At 40.6% G+C, this 19,430-nt stretch overlaps 1 protein-coding gene across 1 annotated transcript in view; it reads right to left on the bottom strand.

The window, feature by feature from the left end:
* ROS1 (ROS proto-oncogene 1, receptor tyrosine kinase) overlaps positions 1 to 19,430 on the bottom strand; it is a gene marked incomplete at both ends in the record, with an annotated part of 118,169 nt that overhangs the window by 37,388 nt on the left and 61,351 nt on the right. The window contains 10 exons of the mRNA XM_080938115.1: positions 4,590 to 4,766; positions 4,868 to 5,100; positions 5,839 to 5,983; positions 7,408 to 7,607; positions 10,174 to 10,350; positions 11,776 to 12,059; positions 14,183 to 14,388; positions 16,586 to 16,788; positions 17,062 to 17,125; positions 18,548 to 18,807. Of these exons, the coding sequence (XP_080794241.1) occupies positions 4,590 to 4,766; positions 4,868 to 5,100; positions 5,839 to 5,983; positions 7,408 to 7,607; positions 10,174 to 10,350; positions 11,776 to 12,059; positions 14,183 to 14,388; positions 16,586 to 16,788; positions 17,062 to 17,125; positions 18,548 to 18,807 (1,949 nt within the window). The remainder of the gene's footprint in view (positions 1 to 4,589; positions 4,767 to 4,867; positions 5,101 to 5,838; positions 5,984 to 7,407; positions 7,608 to 10,173; positions 10,351 to 11,775; positions 12,060 to 14,182; positions 14,389 to 16,585; positions 16,789 to 17,061; positions 17,126 to 18,547; positions 18,808 to 19,430) is intronic.

Raw genomic sequence — 19,430 nt, 5'->3', positions numbered from 1 at the left:
GTGAGATGGTCATGGGGAGCACTTGCTGGAAAACTGGCAGCGGACTGGCCTCACTGCAGTAGTGAATGTTCTGGGCAGACCAACTTGGCAGCTATCTGTTGGCTATCCCAGAAAAATATCACAGGGAGCTGGCACTGTTCCCTTGTCAGAAGCAAACAAGGGCAAGGGTGAAGGCTACCCCAGTGATATTGAATGTCTGGCTGGCTGTCTGTGCAGTTTTGGAGCGTGTATAACCTATAGTATCTGATAGATCAAAACTTCAGACATATGTAATTTCAGCAGAAAGTCAAAAATTAAAGGGAAAAACACAGTTTAATGGATTTCTTTGACAACAAGCCAAAATAAAATTATTTCCCTAATTTTAAATGGAATATGTTCTGCTTATATACACTTTTTAGTTTGTTTTTTTTTAATCTATGTAATTCAGAAACAGATTTTTTAAAAAATAGCTTAAGGCTTGGGGATGTAACTAAATTGGTAACGTGCCTACCTATGTATAAGTTATGTATAAGTTTTTTACATTGAAATGGTTTTAATGATTCGCTATTTGACATGTTGACCTTATAAAAATAAGGCTACACTGGAAAGATTGAAGGATTCTTCTCTTTTGGACTTACCTAAATAAACTTAATGCAGTTCAGTGTAAAGTCAAGAAGAAGGAGATGCTATTGTTGCCTCTCGGATAGGGGAAGAAATGAAAGATAATAATGCACTGGTACCTCCTCAACATAGCAATCCAGGCGAGGTAGTGTACACCTTAATCCCAGCATGCAGAAGGTGGGACAGGAGGAAGTAGCAGAAGTTCAAGGTCAAAGTTATCTTCAACTATATAAAAATTCAAGAGTAGTGTAGGCTGGATAAGATTTTGTCTCAGAAACATCTAAGGAAGTGCTGGACATCCTTAGCCATCAGGGAAATGCAAATCAAAACAACCCTGAGATTACACCTCACACCAGTCAGATTGGCCAAGATCCAAAACTCAGATGACAGCAGATGCTGGCGAGGTTGTGGAGAAAGAGGAACACTTCTCCACTGTTGGTGGGGTTGTGAACTGATACAACCACTCTGGAAATTCCTCAGAAAATTGGACATAGTACTACCTGAAGATCCAGCTATTCCACTTCTGGGCATATACCCCAGAGACGCTCCAATATACAATAAAGATACATGCACCACAATGTTCATAACAGCTCTATTTATAATAGCCAGAAGCTGGAAAGAACCCAGATGTCCTTCAGTAGATGAATGGATACAAAAATTGTGGTACATTTACACAATGGAATACTACTCAGCCACCAGAAACAATGACTTAAAATTCTTAAGAAAATGGCTGCATCTAGAGAATATCATCCTGAGTGAGATAACCTAGTCACAAAAGAACAGACATAATATGTAGTCACTGATAGTGGGATGCTAACCCCAGAGGCTCGGACTGCCCCAGAAACAACTCACAGACTGTGTGAAGTTCAAGAAAAAAAGAAAAGAAAACAAACAAACAAAAAAAAGTCATGCTCAATCCTTACACACCAAGAAAACGTTGACTAATTCCAGGTTACACCCTGTTTTACATGTACTTTTTGCTCATTGTAAATAGTAAGACCTTAATGCAGAGTATCAAACCTTAAAAAAAAGAAAAAAAAAAAAAGCTAAGCACTGACAAAATTGTATTTGTATACATTTATGTAAAAATGATTAAAATTTTTTTCTTTTATCTTTATTTTTTAAAATAAAGTTTAAAAAATAAAAAATAATAAAATAATAAAAAAAAGATCTTGTCTCAAACAAATAAATAAACCCTCGGCTTATGTTCTGATGTCTTTATTTTACAGGCATGAAAATTGTGTCACAATGCTAAATTCACCATGGTGTTTTTCCATTTATAAGAAAAGTTGAATTAAAACGATCACTGTCTTCCTCACTCTTCATCCTCCAAGAGTCTCAGTGTGGAGTTATGGGATCGTTGCCAGCCATCTTGTCATTAAACAAGTTTAAGTTTCTCAAAAGTGAAGGAGCTTCCCGGTGGAAGTCATCCAGCCACGGTTCAGAGGCAGATCCCCCCATTCTGTCCCAGATCGTGTACTACAGATAGTCACATACACAGAAAGGACTACTGTCAACTTCATGATAGAGTGTTTCAAAAGCAGAGTCTCGCTGTGCACAAACTAAGATGGTCTCAAACTCATGGTCCTCCTACCTCCTCCTTCCATATCCTGTAATTAAAAGTGTGTATTACCACACACCCAAGCAGCTTCACGGCTTTCTCAGTGTGGCCCATGATGGATCTGTTCTGGAAAAAATAGGTGGACAGTGGGGTACCTGCGTTGTCATTCCTCACATCTTCTCCAATCCAAAAGGCATCCTCTCCCCTTGACTTGACACTGAACTGAATTCAGCTTACCTAAGTAAGTCCAAAGGAGAACAATCCTCCAATCTCTTCAATTTAGCCTGATTTTTATAAAATCATCATTTCAAATAGGTAAGTCATTAAAACAGCTTCAGTATAAAAAAAGGGAGATAAAGATATATATTCAATATTTGATGCTCTATTTTCTCACTCTTATCCAAAAAGAGCAAATCACAAACATGCATCTGATATAGTAAGTTTTACAAACCTACAAAGAGAAAACCTACACGCGATGGGAGGGAACAGTGGAATGTACATGACATAAAAGCAGAGGGCTTACTGTGGGCATCAGAGCCTACACCCTCCGTCCGAATCTGGTGATGACATCAGCCTTAGATGACAAGGACCTGTTGCCATGGCAACTGCCATACATTCCCATTGTTAACCTGCCTGTTCTTACCTGTGTACAGCAGTGCATGTGACTACATCACGGCCCAAATAGAAGGCAGAGTCCCCCCCCCCACCCGACCTTCACTCTGTCTTATCCTTCATCGCCCCCCTGTCCTTTTTTCTTTTCCCTTCTCCCCCAATAAATCTCTCCCAAGGAACTATGCTGGCCTGATGTAATCTGTCCGAATACAAGCTGCCATTCTAATACAACAGGTATTGTTGGAGAGAGGAAGGGACAGAGACAGGCAAAGAGGGCAATAGAAAGGAGTCGGATAAGAACAAGATCCTAATGTCAGCACGTGAGTACAGATGAGAAAAGGACACTTAGGGTCCCTTCCCTGTGTCCGACTCACAATTAACGGCTGCTGGGGGAAAGGAGTTATTTTTCTTCAAGGGTGGAGACAGGTAAGTTGACCATAATCCAGTAAACAGCTCCACACTGTGTACAAGAACGCAACTCTGCTTAAACTCAGCAGGTTTCTAAGATAAACAGGAATGTAGGACAGGGATGTCTTGGCAAGGGGATTTCCAGACAGAGGGGGTAAGAGAGAGGAATGGTAGAGAGATTAAGTCAATATAGGAAATATCCTCAGGCAAAACTGTCAAGAGGAAGTGGGAGGACGTACAAGAAGGGAATGGTGTGAATGCAACCGAAATATACAACTTTCATGTATGAAATTATCAAACAATCAATTACATTTTTGTTTTAAAAGCAATGAATGTGAGAAATGGAACTACTCCACTTTTAAAGAAAAGGTGAGACCTCTACAGTTCTAATTGGCTTTAAGCAACTTCCAAACGAGACAGCCTCAGTCTTTACGACTGTATCAACGTAAGTCTGGAAACCCCACACATGTGCACAACCAAGCATTGGTAAGAATGACAAATAGCAATAACAATATCTTAACAATCTATTCTTGTGCACCACTGTGAATGTCGGCATGAATTTCCTATACAGGGCCCAGTTAACTGACATCTTCAAAGTCAGCTTGGGTACTGATTGAATAGATCATGAGGAATTCCGAATAAAGGAACGTTTTAAACTCCATGTATTCACAGAAAACTAGTTTGGGAATAAAGCAGCTTCATCTCTTCTGTTGCTGCACCCTACCTACATGTTGAAAACACACTTCTTAACAAGGTTTTGGCTTTTCGCTTGTTGGTTTATATATATGTTTTTATAGGAAACACCCAATTGTTATTTTAAAGGTGAAAATGTATAAATGAAGTTTATTAATAACTAATGTTTATTTAATATAACCTTAGTTAAGATGACTCACAGTTCTATAGGTTGTTATAACTTTATGGGTAGGGGTGGTTGGCCTGAATCTATATTCATACATGTGTGTTCCTGGTTTTCTTTGGAGGCCAGAAGAGGGAGTTGGGTCCCCTGAGACAGTTATGAGTAGCCACGTGGGAATTGAATTGTGTCCTCTGAAATGGCAGTCAGTGAGTGCTCTGAAGTCCTGAGCTATCTCCCCAGCCCCTATATGAGTCTTCTGAAAGTCAACTTTTATTACACTTATTTAGTGTGGGAAGGGGTTAGAGTGGAGATACACATGTACCAAGATTTGACTAGACATCTGAGTAAAAGTTTCGAGAACATGTTCTCTCCTTCTTCTTTGTGGGTCTCATGGATCAAACTCAAGACCTCAGGCTTGACATGAACACCTTTACCCTTGAACCACACTGACATTCCTTCAGAGCAAACTCAACTGTGGATCCTATTCTGGACAGAACTCTATCTTTCCAGCTTAGTGAAGATCATAAAATAAGATTTTCATCAAAAGTCTACCTTCTGGAGTTCAAACCAAAATCTGGTGAGGTTAATGTTAGACGGAGCCTTCCATTCTAACTGAAGACTAGTGTTCTCTGGAGCCAAGGCAGAAGGCTTCTCTGGTGTGTCAAACATGCTTACACTGACGGGGTGACTCTCAGTACACCACATTTCCTCCGAGTGGCAGGCCAGAACCTTTTTGTTAAAATAAACAAACAAAAAAGGAAAAGGTAACTTAGTCTTCTCAGAACAGGAGCTTGAATGTGGAAATTTGAAGTGGCCAGGAAACTCAATACCTTCAGCACATAGATTTGTCCACCAGACAGTTTAGTGACAAGTAGAAAAAGCCTGGAACTTGGAAATTCATCCTGTCTTAGGGGAGTCTCAGGAATTGGAGCCCGGTACGACATAACCAACTGATAGCGGATCGACTCTTTGGGTCCGTTAGGCTTATGAGATTCTGTCCAGAACACAAGGAGACTGGTATCCGACAGCACAGTTGCGTTGATATGACAAACTGCCCCAGGCACTGAAATAAATGGCATCGAAGGATAAGGGACATTGCACCAAGGCTAGGTGGTGGAAAGAAGCTAGACAGTCAGTGGAGAAGCAGTGCTGTCATGTGAGCAGAACGGATTACAGAAGTCCAAAGGAAAGTTGGCCACTTACATAATGGGAAGTGAGCAGGCTGCCTGAAAAGATGTTGTCTATTTTTGCCTAATGACCAAATTCTCCTCTTACCCCAGCTCAAGTCTACGGGCCGTGATGAACTATGAAATTCGAGCTTTGGGGCAACCATCAAAAACAGCTGAAAGCAAGGATTTCCAGCCCTCAGATTCTCCATCTATAATTTCGAAGAGTGTGAGGATGCATTACTTTAAGCCCCGGGGCACAGGGCACATTTCATATTATATCTAGGTTTTCCTGCCTTGTCACATGTGAAGAAATCTCTGGTTACATAGGAGGAGAGTGACACTGAGTGGCAGGACCAAAGCATGTGTTCCTTGGTCAATCTACATCTCAGTGGCTTACCTTCTCCTTTCTCTGTGCTTTTCTGGCTATGACTCAGTCCTGTCAAGGGTTAGAGCCAGGATCAAGTTGCTAAAGGGTTTTCCCAGAGTTCACAGTCCTTGCTGAACTTTAAGCACCCCCATAATGGTGATTACTTAGCGTTCAGATAAAAAAAAAAAAAAAAAAAAAACACAGACACGGGCATCACACATATCAAGAATTGCGCACCAGAAACCCACAGTAGTCCACGACTCACCTCCACTTTTAGTTTTTCCTTGAATCTCTTTTCCCAGAGATAAATGTTCTAAAGGATCTGAGTAATAGTTCTTCACAGCTATCTGAATCACATACGTTGAAAAAGGCTGCAGTCCTTCAATCCAAGCTACATTCTCCTGTGATTCCTGTGATTGAATTTTTCATTAAGTATTCCATTCTTGTATTTCATACAAATGCCTCAAAACAGTGATTCTGGACTATCCGTGATACCTCTGTCTTTATCTACCAGACGTGACTCGCTTACTATCTCCATGCATTAGTGAAAGATGATTAGCAAGCACCTCTCGGCAAATGTGGAATGACTCACCACACAAGGCATGAGATCCCGGAGAGAAACCGAGTTTCATTCTTATTGCCCCACAATGTGGGATTGTCAGTTTGCAAGCTTATGTGAACATAATGAAAGATCAATCAAAAGCAGTTAAACATCCTCAGAAATCAAGTCCAGTGGACTTACCAGCATCCCGGAGGCTCTGGTTCTCGATGCTGCCTTGCTTTAGAACCCTCCAAGTAGGTTTCTGAACACGTACTTTGGTGCCACTCTTGGCAATTCTGACTGAGTGGTCTTGTGTGAAGCCAAGGTTCAAAACCACTGACTTACACCTTTCTTAATCAATTACAGTCAGGAAACTAGAGTTGGTCTAATACTAAAAATGTCCTGCACCACAACATAACCTGTTCAGCATAATGTACACTTTGCGACAATACACAGTGTCTAATTCCTAAAGCTGATGATCAATCTCCCTTCTTTCAATGGGTCAAATCAAACAAGTATGAAGCAAAATATTGGACACAGATTGTTCCATTTCCCGAATGACCAAACACCAACCAGATACACCGGGATTGAAGGAAATAGTGACAATACAGTCATCCAAGAAATAGCTACACCCAGGCACAGTGATATATGCCTGGAAGACCATGACTCTGAAAGCAAGGCATCCGCAGTAAACTCAAGGCCAACCTGGGCTATGTGGCTAGTTTTCTGCCAGTTAGGACTAGACAGTAAAATGATGTCTCAAGGAGACAGAGAGAAATAATGAGTGCACTGCGTACTGTACGTCTACAGTTCCACAAAAGGAGGTGGGATGATAGAGAACAGGAAGATGGAGTTCATAGTGTACATGCCACAGCACACAGAACAAACAGACAAAGATACATTTTATATTAGACGAGTGTTAGAAAAGGACACAAAATAGTCACATCCCCCCTGCCTGACTCGATCCTTGGCTCTTCTATTTAATGGCTAGCTCATAGAAACAGACTCTATCACTCGTGGGGACAGTGGTGGAGGGGAATAAACTTGGTTCTCTCAGGACCTGCAAGAAGCAGTTACCATGACAACCCATAGATGGTGTTAATCAGTTCCCATAATGTTTAACTTACTCCCAGGCAAGAAGCCTAGAAACCAATATGCTTCAATCAATCAGTCATTGGCTGGAAGAAGTTTTAAAACAAAGAAGTTGAAAATGTCTTTGTCAGCACATAGTTGAAAGGTTTACATCAAGAAAAGGCGTCTTATAAAGACAAAAGCAGCCAGTTCTAAGCTTACCAGCACTTGGGGTTTCCTGTCAGAGCTGTTTGCTCTATTAGCTTCCATATAGTAAACCAGGTATGTTGGTGTAGGGCTGGTAATACCATGCCACGTGAGGTTTGTCTTGACTGGAGGTAACTTGAGTGTGAGGCTGGTGTTGGTGGCATTCAATATACTTGCTTCTACCATATCTGAAGCTAGAGACAGATATGCCTTATCTAAAATAAGATAAAAGAAGGAATAGTAAGTGATGTTGTATCTACTTTGAGAACCTAGCTTTGTCAAACTGTCCTGGATCTTCCCCAGTGTATTTCTCCTGTTCTCTATACTCACACTTGTCCGATGTTTAGGATAGAATGCCCAGAGGAGACTCAGTTCCCAAAGTTCAGTTGCAGGGCACAATCTTGGTAGGTGTCTACTTTGTGAACCCTGCAAAGTGGCTTTACCTCACTGATAATGAAGGGCAAATGCTCTGTAATACATCCCCGACCCTCACAGTCTCCCTGTCTGAGATGCAGCAATCATTACTAGGGGCAGGAGCAATCTTATAAGAACTTGCTAAACGGCATGCTAGCCAAGTTTGAGGCTAGCTAGCATGGTGGCACATGCTTGTGATAATAGCGCCTGCAAGGCAGAGGCTCAAGAGAGTCAAGGCTTTGATGCTAATATCTGTGTATGACATGGTATTGCACTCTTAAGTTCACTGTAGCTGTGACCATATGCACAGGATCACCACAAAATTTGGCACGTTGACACCCTGTCCTGAAAGTGGGAGAGGCTCATAGAATCTCTACACAGATGTATATGCAAATAATGACTGGTTAGAAAGAGACGTTTTCTTCACTGATATGGTCACTGGCAAGTGCACATGCGTTTACAAACAAGTTCTGATGCATACAGCTGTCAATATGCTAATGAAATCCCTAGTTTATAAAATAAAATAAAAGACAGGTAATGAGAAAATAGAGTAGGAGTTCTGGCAAGATAGCACTTCCTACAAATCTGGCAATCTGAGTTGGATCTTCAGAAACTACAGTAGAAGAAGAGAAAGAACTCCTAAAAACTGTCCTTTGACCTCTACTGACACATCATGGCAAGTATGCTCCTGAATTCTCTCTCTCTCTCTCTCTCTCTCTCTCTCTCTCTCTCTCTCTCTCTCTCTCTCTCTCTCTCTCACACACACACACACACACACACACACACACATACACACACACACACATAATAAATAAAAAATGTTTTAAAATTATATGAAATAGTAGAAGTGTGGAAGAGAGTGACACATTTCAGTCACAGTCTTTACTAACTGGTGCTTTTCAAACTATAAATGTGCTCTTGCACCTCACAAGAATCTGGGGAGAGGGATGTCTGAGCACCAAACACTTGATGGAGCCCACTCCTCCTCCCTTCCCAGTTCTTCCACTGAGACGGTTATCTAGTTCACAGATATTTTTGTATCATTCCACTTCCTCAGGATCCACATTTCAAATGGGTATTATCTATTACCATAGAGCATAAACTGTTGAGAAATTACCCTAATGTGGAGATTCTAGTTATGGATTCCAGAGCTAAGCATGTTCACCTACACCGTTGACTCCTGGGGAAAGGGAATGCACAAAGAGCCTGTGAGTCTAACTTTGAGGACACTGGGAAAACCTAAAACAAATATAATTTCGCTAATGCTACAGAAGGGCCACTCTTCACTTACATGATGCTATTCATTTGTGCTGATGTCTGGTCTAAGTAAACAATGGGATTATTAGATTAGGAAAAACAGGGCCAAAAATTTACTCAAAGATTAATGTTATTTGATTTCATTCAACTAATATGGTAGGTGTGTTGACATGTTGGAAATGTCATTTGGTACAGAAGAAAAGATTTCACTCCCTGTCCATAACCCCCATCTCCCTTCCTTTGTTTCCCTTTTCAAATCCTCTACATTTTGAAGGTGCTCTCAGGAGCAAAATAATTGCCTAACGTCTCCAGCAGATGGAGGTAAAACACTCTTCCCAAATGGACCAACAGTTTGGTAAAGGGGAAGCTTCTTTGCACGTTAATGCTAGCATCTTAGACTGTAATGAGTTTCTGTAATAAAAACTCATGCTACTCTTTTCTGTTAGGTGTGAGCTGTTATTTCTTTCCTTTTTTTTTTTTTTTCGGACGTGCATAGGATGCTTTATTTTCTTGTTTAACCACAAACTTTCACTGTACTATTTATTTTGTGCTACAATTTGCTCTTCCACTTAACGTACATAGCCCACCACACACACACAAGCATGCATAATAAAATTCCTTGTTGCTGTTATTGGGAACAACCTTACATTTAGAACAACTAAGAAAAATAATCATTCTTGTTTTCCCTCCACTACTTATCTGACACTCCTCTATCATAACATGAATCTGAACTTCTACTCAAGTAATTTCCCTTCTTCCCAAAGAACTGCTCTTAATATGCCTCAGAGGGCAGTCTGCTTAATTTATGTAATACATAACACATGATAGATTGACAAACACAGTACTTGACCTTGCAAGAGAGTTTTATGCAATGCTTTTGACACTACTGAAAGGCCTAAACCAGACAGAAGGGACAGAGGACAAGTGGACAGAACAGGTCATAGGTTCCCACATCTAATGTTAGCTACCGCAGTCCAAGCCGCATGCATTTGTCTGGGTAAACAGCAGCCAGGCCTGACAGAATGTGGGAATGTGAGGGCCTAACACAGACACTGGAGGGACAGGCAGCCTTGGAAGGCAACAAGCATCTTGAGTGGACAACTCTGTCACCTGGAAAAGGCTGTAGAGCTGGACTGTAAGCCAAGATGTGCTTACTCCCAGGGGCCTCCACCTGGGAGAGGAGGGCCCCACTTCCCTTCTTTGCTTGATAAATTTGTGTTTCATCCTTTGTTGTCGTGATCCAATATATAAACTCCCCATCCACTGTTAAGCTAATGGTTCTTTTTCCTGCTGATTCAAAACAGAAAGAAAAAAAAATTAAAGGATAAAGAATTAAACAAAATAACATAAAATTAAGCATCTTAAGTTTTCTGCTCTAAATAATGTGTGAAGTTACTTTTTTGCTAAGAAACTGCTAAGTTTTAAACCTTTCAACATAAAAAAAGCAAACAAACAAAAGAATGTATTTTATACCATTTGACTCAACAGTGATTTATCACTTTTTGGGGGGACCCAATAAAGTCAAAGTAAACATTGGCACTGCTGCTTCCTTAGGTCTGGACCATGACCCAATACAAATAACTTATATTAGCTGACTGATGAGCTTCCAGTGACTTGCCTGTCACCTCTCTGCCTGACTCTGCCTCTGCCTTTCTGCCTCCGCCTCCGCCCCCGCCCCCGCCCCTGCCTCCCGTCATGCCACTGCAGGATTACAGATGTGTGTCATTGTGCACTATAAACCCAAGCTCATGTCCTCACACTTGCCAAAAGAAAAAAAGTTCTACAGATTTATCAATTTATCCAAACCTGCAATAATCCTCCTTTTCATTTTGTTTGTTTTGTGATGTCTTCTGGTATATGCCTATATACATGCATTTCTGCTTCTGTGTGCATGCATGTGTGTGAACAAATCCGTATGCATGCACTGTGTGCATATGCAGAAGCCAGAGATCGGTTTGCTATGGGTTTCTTTCTACTAACTAGCCTATCTTTAGACTAGTCAAATTCAGCGAGGATTAAGACTACATTGTTTTGTTTTGATGTTGGTCTGGTTTATCGTTGTCATTGTGTACAGGAATTTTCTATGTAGTTCCAGTTAGCTGTCTTGGCTCACTATGTAGACCAAGCTGTCCTCCAATTCACAGAGATCTGCCTGCTTCTGCCTTCCAAATACAGGGATTAAAGCATGCCAAGCTAAGATTATAATTTCAATTGGTATTTGTGCGATCAAAATTTATGATCCCAGAGTTGGCCAATTCTTCTAGAGTGGCCGTCTAGCAATCCGTAGGTCTTTCTGTCTCTACCTCCTGTATACTGGGATTACAAATATGCATCACCACCTGATCTCTGTGTGGGTACCGGTGATTCAAACTCATGTCCTTGTTTTTGTACAGCAAGATCTTTACTAACTGAACCAAAACCCCCTGAAAACTTTTTCTAATGGACAAGAAAAGCTGCTGTTATACATGAGGATGTACATGCTCGGGATATAGCTCAGTGAGATTGCCTAGCACACACCACTGGGTTTGATAGCCAGAACTTCATAAAACTAAACCTGGTGACACGCAGCTGTGATCTAAGCTCTTGGGACATAGAGGAAGGAAGATGGGAAGTTCAGAAGCATCCTTGGCTATTTGAGTGAATTTCTGGCCACTCTGGGTTCCATGGAACCTATCAAGAAGAAGAGAAGATATGAATAGACCAGCATGTTACCAGGGATAGCAGGTACCATGATGACGTTCCGACACTGACATCCTTCCAGATCCATGGCCCAGATCTCTTGCCGTTTGGTAAAGTATATCCACGGTCTGTCTGGGTCAGAGGTATCGACAGCCATTGCTCCACTTAACTCAGACTCTGTCACATGACAAGAGCACTGACTCCTCCCATGCTGGCTTGAGGCCTTGGGCTGTAGAACGTGATGTAAGGTGTGACTGCTAATATTGCAGTAGAGCATCTGGTGGCCCAGATCTGAAACTTCTGTCCAATACAAGCGGCTATTAGAAAGAAAGGGAACATCCCTTTAGTTGAATGAAGGAAAGCATGTCTCTTCAAATATGACTTTCTAATGAAGATCAACCATGCATAATGAGAAGACAAATACATCTTGGGAGTTAGCATGGGCAAACATCAAATAACTTCCTTCTGAAACTGAGGAGGTCACAGGAAGTCCAACTCAGTGTTGTCCAATGGTTTTAAATAATAATAGTAATAATAGTAATAGTAATAGTAATAGTAATAATAATAATAATAATAATAATAATAATAATAATGTGTTATAATCAAAGCCCTGGGCTCTAATGACATTAGACTTGTAGTTTGAGCACCTTCAGTGGCCATTAATGTCTATAAATTCTAAACATACTTTCATATTTTAGTATGCCCTTTTCTACTCTGTTTCTGTTTCTCTTTTAAATATGCATAATTTTGTTACAAATTTTTAAAAAACTAAACAAAAGCAAAACCCACAACATTCTAAAAAGATCTTTTTACTTGCCATACAAATTCTACCATTTGTTTTGCTACCATAAGAAATTAAGGAAAATGCTAAATATTTAGAAGCATTCAACATCAAGAGCTGTAAATCTAACTATACATTATAGCCTCTGAAAAAGCTACATACTCTTTTTTTTTTGTAGAAGAGTATTTCTCCACAAAGAATCTTATCACTATACAAAAATGCACAATTTTTATACTGCTGCTAATCTTGAACTGCATTTGAATTTCACATTCTTATCAAAATAGTTGCCTAATCACACTAACTCCACACTTTTTAGGACAGCCATTTATTCTTCCTCCTCAGCTTCCTCCTCCTTATCTTTGTCATCTTCTTCCTCATCTTCTTCCTCATTTTCTGATCCATTCTTCTTCTTTGAGCCTGTTAGCCTACCAGGACCCTTCTCTCTTGTTTCACCTTTGCCCTTGGCATGGTTTCAGCACATCCTTTTCAAACTTCTTTAGTTTAGCTGCTTTCTGCTCATACAGTTGTTTAGCTTTGGCAGATTTTTCAGACCACATCTCACCCAGGGTTTCATTGTTGTTGTTGTTTTGGGATTTTGTTTTGTTTTTGTTTTTGTTTTTTGTAGTATCTCCCATAGTCAGGTCTGGGTGCTGACTTTTGATCCTTGTGCAATGTTCAGAGCAAAACCAGAAGGTGAATGGTGGTCTTTTGGGAGCACTGGGTTCTTTTATCTTCCCTTTCTTATCACTGTTGGGAGGAATGCAATTCTTCATCTCCCTGTCATAACAAGATTTGTTGCTTTTGGCCAGATCTTCACACTTTGACTTTTCCTTTGCAGAAATGGTCTTCCATCTCTCCTGGCATTTCTTTGAGAACTTGGTGAATTTGACCGAGGAGTTGGGGTGTTTTTTATGTTCCTCCGGGCAGGTGAACATAAAAAAAGTTTACCAGGACATTTTGTCTTACATCTTGTTGGGGTCTCTTTTGCCCACGCTGATTTTAAAGCATCTACCTGGTGCAAGCTCTTCCCTCAGAGCCCAACCTTCCTCAAGCACCAGCAAAAACTGGTTTCTATCTCTGTTTCTTTTTTTTTTTTTAATTGAACAACTTTTGCAGATACAAAAATATGTTACACCTTCCCTTCTGCTGATTAGACTGTGGGTTAGTGACATTTTCAACATGCATTAAGATTATAACCTTAACTGTTGGTTATGGGATCAAAATGTATATGTTGAAGATTAAGCCTAAAGTCTAGATGAGAATTCTATCTCTGAGCCTTATTTCTCACTCTCATTTTCTACATTTAGAATTAGGGAGTCTTACTAAATCATTGTGGTTGGCCTTGAACCCACAATGCTCCTGCCTCTGACTTCTGAGTAATTGGAATGACACGTTAGGGCTCAGAATTATTTATTATAATTTAATGTAGTTCCAAGCCATGTACCCAGGAGCTAAAACAGGAAGATTGGGAGGAAGTTCTGGTCAATAGCTACACAACCAGTTCAATGTCAGTATGTAATACCCTCTACAAAGCAAAAAAAAAAAATAAATAAAAAATAAAATATATGTATCTTAGTTTACCATTGTTGGCTTCTAATACTAAGCAAAGATATTACCTTAAAATCTATATCTCATTCATTTTGATAAAGATGCTCATACCTTAAGAGGGGATAGATAGAGAAAGAGATTATTGTTGTGTGGCTTTGGCAAATCTTCACCTCTCTGGGGGATTTCACCTTGTGTTCAAGGTCAACACTGAATATCTGTGTTCCATCTTGCGATGCTCTCAGAGCAAAGTAGAGGTGCCTTGCTATCCAGTCAACAGCAATAACCGCAATTTCAGAAAGCAGAGTGTCCTGGAAAAGCTTAACAGGGGGGCATCCAAGAACAGTAGTCATCCATTTGCACACTTCCTTAACCCTTCACATCATTGCTCTCTGGGCCCGTCTGTAACCCCAAGCCTCACTCATTCTGTGTTGTGACAACTGTACCACAAGCTGTTTTCTCATGCTGTATATCCGCCCCCACCTTAAATTATCTTAGTCACTTGGCTTCAGCTCTGATGTGCAGACCAGGGCTAAAACTCCTCATCTTCAGACATGATGCTTTGTTCAGTTAGGGACTCAAATATCAAACTGCCGATTGAACATTTGCAAGTGAGGCACTCCAAAAATAAGACCTGAGTGCCCTACTTCAAACCTCTCTTTATCTTGTGCTCTGTATTGTTAACGATGTCCAATTTAACCCAAGGAGTCAATCTACATACATGTGATCCCCCCTCCTTTATTTTCCTCTCATATCACTCTATGGGGAACTAGTCTCTTTAGAAATCAACTCCCCCATTCCCCTTTGTATCTCTCCCTCCAGCTTGGCATCTCCTTTCTCATCTCCTTGACTCTCATCTAATACCTGGGTTTCTATGGCTCCCATTGCTGAAAGAGAGAGCATTCTTAAACATAATTTGAAGCTAGAAGTAGTGGTATATATCTGCAAGGCCAGCTCTAAACAGGTAGAAAAAAGCAAACCAGGAGTTCAATGTCAGTTTAAGCTACATAGTTAATTTGAGGCGAGCCTGTGCTATGTGAGACTCTATCTCAAAACAAGAAAATACAGGCTGGAGAGATGGCTCAGTGGTTAAGAGCACTGACTGCTCTTCCAGAGGTCCTGAGTTCAATTCCCAGCAACCACATGGTGGCTCACAACCATCTGTTGTGAGATCTGATGCCCTCTTCTGGTATGTCTGAAGACAGCTACAGTGTACTTATAATAAATAAATAAATAGATAGATAGATAAATAAATAGATAAATAGACAAATAAATCTTTTAAGAAAACAAGAAAATATAACAAAATAAATCTTAAAAGGTTTTTTTAAAAAACACAATTTGACCAGTAAATGACTCACTAAATGTCTTTAATAGCTTACAATTAGCTGCTTCTAGATAGATGCCTGACCATTATTCCACCCAGCCCCTCCCTTTACCACCCTAACCCACACCTCCACTCCAGCCTCCCTCTCCTTGCACCTCCCAGGCAGGCTGTGGCTCCCTGTCCCCCTGCCTTCGCTCTGGAGCTCCTTCTCTTGCTTTCATTCCACCTTTTCCTGACTTAACATTATGCAAGACAGATTTCTGCCACCTTCAGAACATGACCTTAACCTGGGCTGTGATTCCACCATACCCTGCCCTCCGTATAGCATCTACACTACTCTCTCTTTGATATTAATTCGTATTTAGTGAATGGCTACCACAGATCAGGCTCTGTGTTATATATGTTAATTGATCACCTCATTTGATCTCCATGGGAACCCAAAGATCTGATACCACTAAGAGAGTCGATACATTCTGGTCTCAATATAGGTATATATAAGCCCTGTGAAACTGGACTCTGAAGCACACGGCCTTGGTTATTGTGCAATACTGCCCTCCTAGAGCTACAGTTACCATAGAGCAGCTCTGTGAAGAGCAAGACCAGTCTGCGTTTTCGCCTGGTAGAGTCCCGATCTAGATGGTTCACTAGCCACCCCACAAGGTTGTGTATTAAAGATATGGTCCAAACCTTGCAGCTATTGGGAAGATGTGGGCCTTTAGAGGGGGCGCTTTATGAGGAGTCTCGGGGTCACTGGGTGTGGGACTGTGGAATTCTAGTCTCTTTCTGTCTATCCTCTCAGACAGACAGAGATGAGCAGCTGAACTGTCCAAGGAACTTTCTACCCTCAAGTGCATCCGCACCACAGGCTCAAAAGTGACAAGGTCAAAGGACTGTAGATAAAGCTTCCAAAACTGTGTCAAAAGAAACCTTTCTCTTTTCCTTTCAGGTTGATTCTCTCAAGGACCTGTTCTAAAAGAAACTATCATCCTCAATATCTCCAGAAGCAAACACAGTTCCTTCCACCCACTAACCAGTCTTGACTGACACACACGCAAACCCTTTCTGTTTTGATTATGGCTAAATGACCACACATTTAGTTGCTATTTCAATCATTCGAATCTTGAAGGCTCCTCCGTTGGCCAATCACTTTAATTACAACATCCCTCACTTCAAAGGAATCACAAGAAAATCACCTTGGAGCTGGAATGATTGTGCAAATTCAGAAGGAAGAGTGAGTCTCCTTGAACAAAATACCCCATTTCATCATCTGCTGTGTATCCCATTGTGCTGACGTCTCCCTCCAGGGAAAATGTCCTCACAACTTGATTTTGATCCATGTCTAAAAACTCGATCTTATTGCCAAGAAGAGATATGAGATATGGGCATGGCTTGATCTCTGGGAGCAAAAAAACAGACAGTGCACATAAGAAACAAACTTTAGGTTCAAAACCACCAGCCATGTTGAAAATCCGTGGGCTGTTTCAGAGTTGCCCAACACATCAGGCTCAACAAAAATCCTAAGTTTCTTCAAAGTACTTTGGAGTGAAAAAAAAAAGTAATTTATCTGACATTAACTTTAATCCAAAGCTGCCATTCCTACTCCTAAACATACCAACCAAAAACTGTATACTTTCAAATCATTATTTAAAGATTTTTAGGTAACAAATACCTGATGCTTTAGACATCACTATATCAGAAAATGGCCCTGGCCCTTTGGATGTGAAGACTCGAACCTACATAAAAAAAAGAGGAAGAAAATTTTTTAAATACATTCATAAGTATTCTCATTAGCAGTAAATGCTGGGACTGATAAATTATGCAATATTCACTGTATACACCTAATATGCATTATAAATAGTTTAAAGTCATTGTTAACATCTAAGGATATTGTAATAAATAACTGAGGGAGAAAATATTGGCCTGTATCCACAGTTGGTTTTCTGGTGTAAAAAAAAAATAAAGTGTGAGGAATGGTTAATATCTCCCTTGCATGGGAAAGGTCTGGGGAATTATTATGTAACACAGATGTGCTCATGTACTGATTAATTTGATTATGTCAGTCAGTCCCCAATCCTGGCACTACTGGTCACTAGTCATCATACCTGGAACTAATCAACAGTCACCACACCTGAAACATACAATGTTTACTTATTAATTAAGTACTAATAAATAAATTCAACTGTTTCCAAGATCAGATTACATAAAATAGTTAGCAGACATAAAACCGTACATATTATGGTAAGCTAAACTGACTATACTTCCTAAAAGGAGGCTTAGAAGGAGAAAACAATCAAGCCTCCTTACATTTGAAGGCAAGATTGCATTTCACATACATTCTATTTGGATCCGCACAGCTACCATAGAAGCAGAAACTGGATCAGGGTTCTGTGGCATATCATTGCCTTGTCATGCAGCCCTGAGACTTAGCTGACAGACCCAGGGAGTAAGTGATAGTGAGTACCAAATAGTTGATCGTGGTAGGTAGCCTACGAGGACACAAGCACAACGCTCTGAATCAAGACCAAAATATTCCTTACCTAAGCTGTGCTCTCCGCCCTATGTACTTCTGACCACCTGATTTCTCGTGCACAGTGGAATTAAATTATTAACAAAGTAGGGATTCTTTGGCTTTGTTTTGTCTTTGAGGCAGGGTTTTTCTGTGTAGCCCTTCACTTTGTAGACCAAGCTTGCCTTTGGACTCGCAGAGATCCATCTTTCTCTGCCTCGCAAGTGTTGAGGTTAAAGGCATGGACCACCACCGCCAGGCCAAGGTAGGAAGTCTTAGTCCAGACTTTTCATTAACCACCCATTATTACACTTCTAAAATTCATATCACAGGACTGCAAAGACGGCTTTCCCATTAAATGCTAGACTCCCAACAAAAATATCAAAAAGTATAAAGCCCAGGAGCTGGAGAGACAGTGAACACCAATTACTGCTATTTCATGTGCCCAAATTCAGTTCCCGGTACCCACAAGGGGACTCACAACTATTTGTAACTCCTGTTCCAGGGATCCAGTGTCTCTGACCTCCATGTATGTATAGGCACCTCCACATACATGTCCATATGTACATGTGAGAATGTAAGAACGTGATTTTAAATGATGAAAGTAAATTCTAAAAGCAATAAGGTATCTATCCCTGCTCTCTCGTACTTGGAAGGCAACAGTATACCCAGGACTCATGGCTTCAGGTCGGAAAGACATCACTGGCGGTGTAACACTGACAGATAGCCAGTCTTCCATTGATTTATTTGTGCCATTTTGTTTAGATATACGATAGAAGACTTCAAATTTGGTTAGCACTCCATTTTCATGCTTCGGTTTATTCCACCTAAACTCCACCACAATTTCCTTCTTGGTGTATCTTCCACTTGACAATATAAATATCCTTGGGTTCTCTGGTGCTGATGGAACTGAAAAGTAGACACACGGACAGACAGGGTGAGATGTATTATAAAACTGAGTTCTATCACCCATGGTCATGCTATAGACATCTTGGCAAAAAGAATTTCTCATTCCAGACAAGTAAAGTTCATTGCTCTCCTTCTTACGGCTCTGGTTGAAGTAATAATCTACAATTTCCGTCAGAAGCCTGTCTTCATAGTTTAGCAAATCTGATGTTCTTACATCCTATCCAATGATGTTCTTACATCCTATCCAATGATGTCCTTACATCCTATCCAAAGATGTCCTTACATCCTATCCAAAGATGTTCTTACATCCTATCCAATGACCTCTTACTACTGTTCAAACTCATCTTTCTCATCTGTGCCCCAAGCAAATGAAAGGTGACCGGTTAGCCACAAGAAAATAGAACATGCACTCTCATCCTGATAGAGCAGTTTAACTGATGGTAATTATTAGGAAGGGAGACAAGGGTGATAACTGCCCCTCATCCTGTTCAGGAGTTAAACTACAGCATATATGAGTTCTGGCCTTTATTACGCTAGACCTAAAGGAAGCAGAAAGTGGTGGGTAGAAACGGCTGACAGATATCCCAGATATCCCAAGAGTATGGCTTGGGCACCCCATGCTC

This window comes from Micromys minutus (assembly GCF_963924665.1).
Source record: "Micromys minutus genome assembly, chromosome: 25".
Taxonomy (NCBI): domain Eukaryota; kingdom Metazoa; phylum Chordata; class Mammalia; order Rodentia; family Muridae; genus Micromys; species Micromys minutus.
Note: the sequence above shows the minus strand (reverse complement) of the source record. Positions and strands in the feature narration are given on the sequence as shown.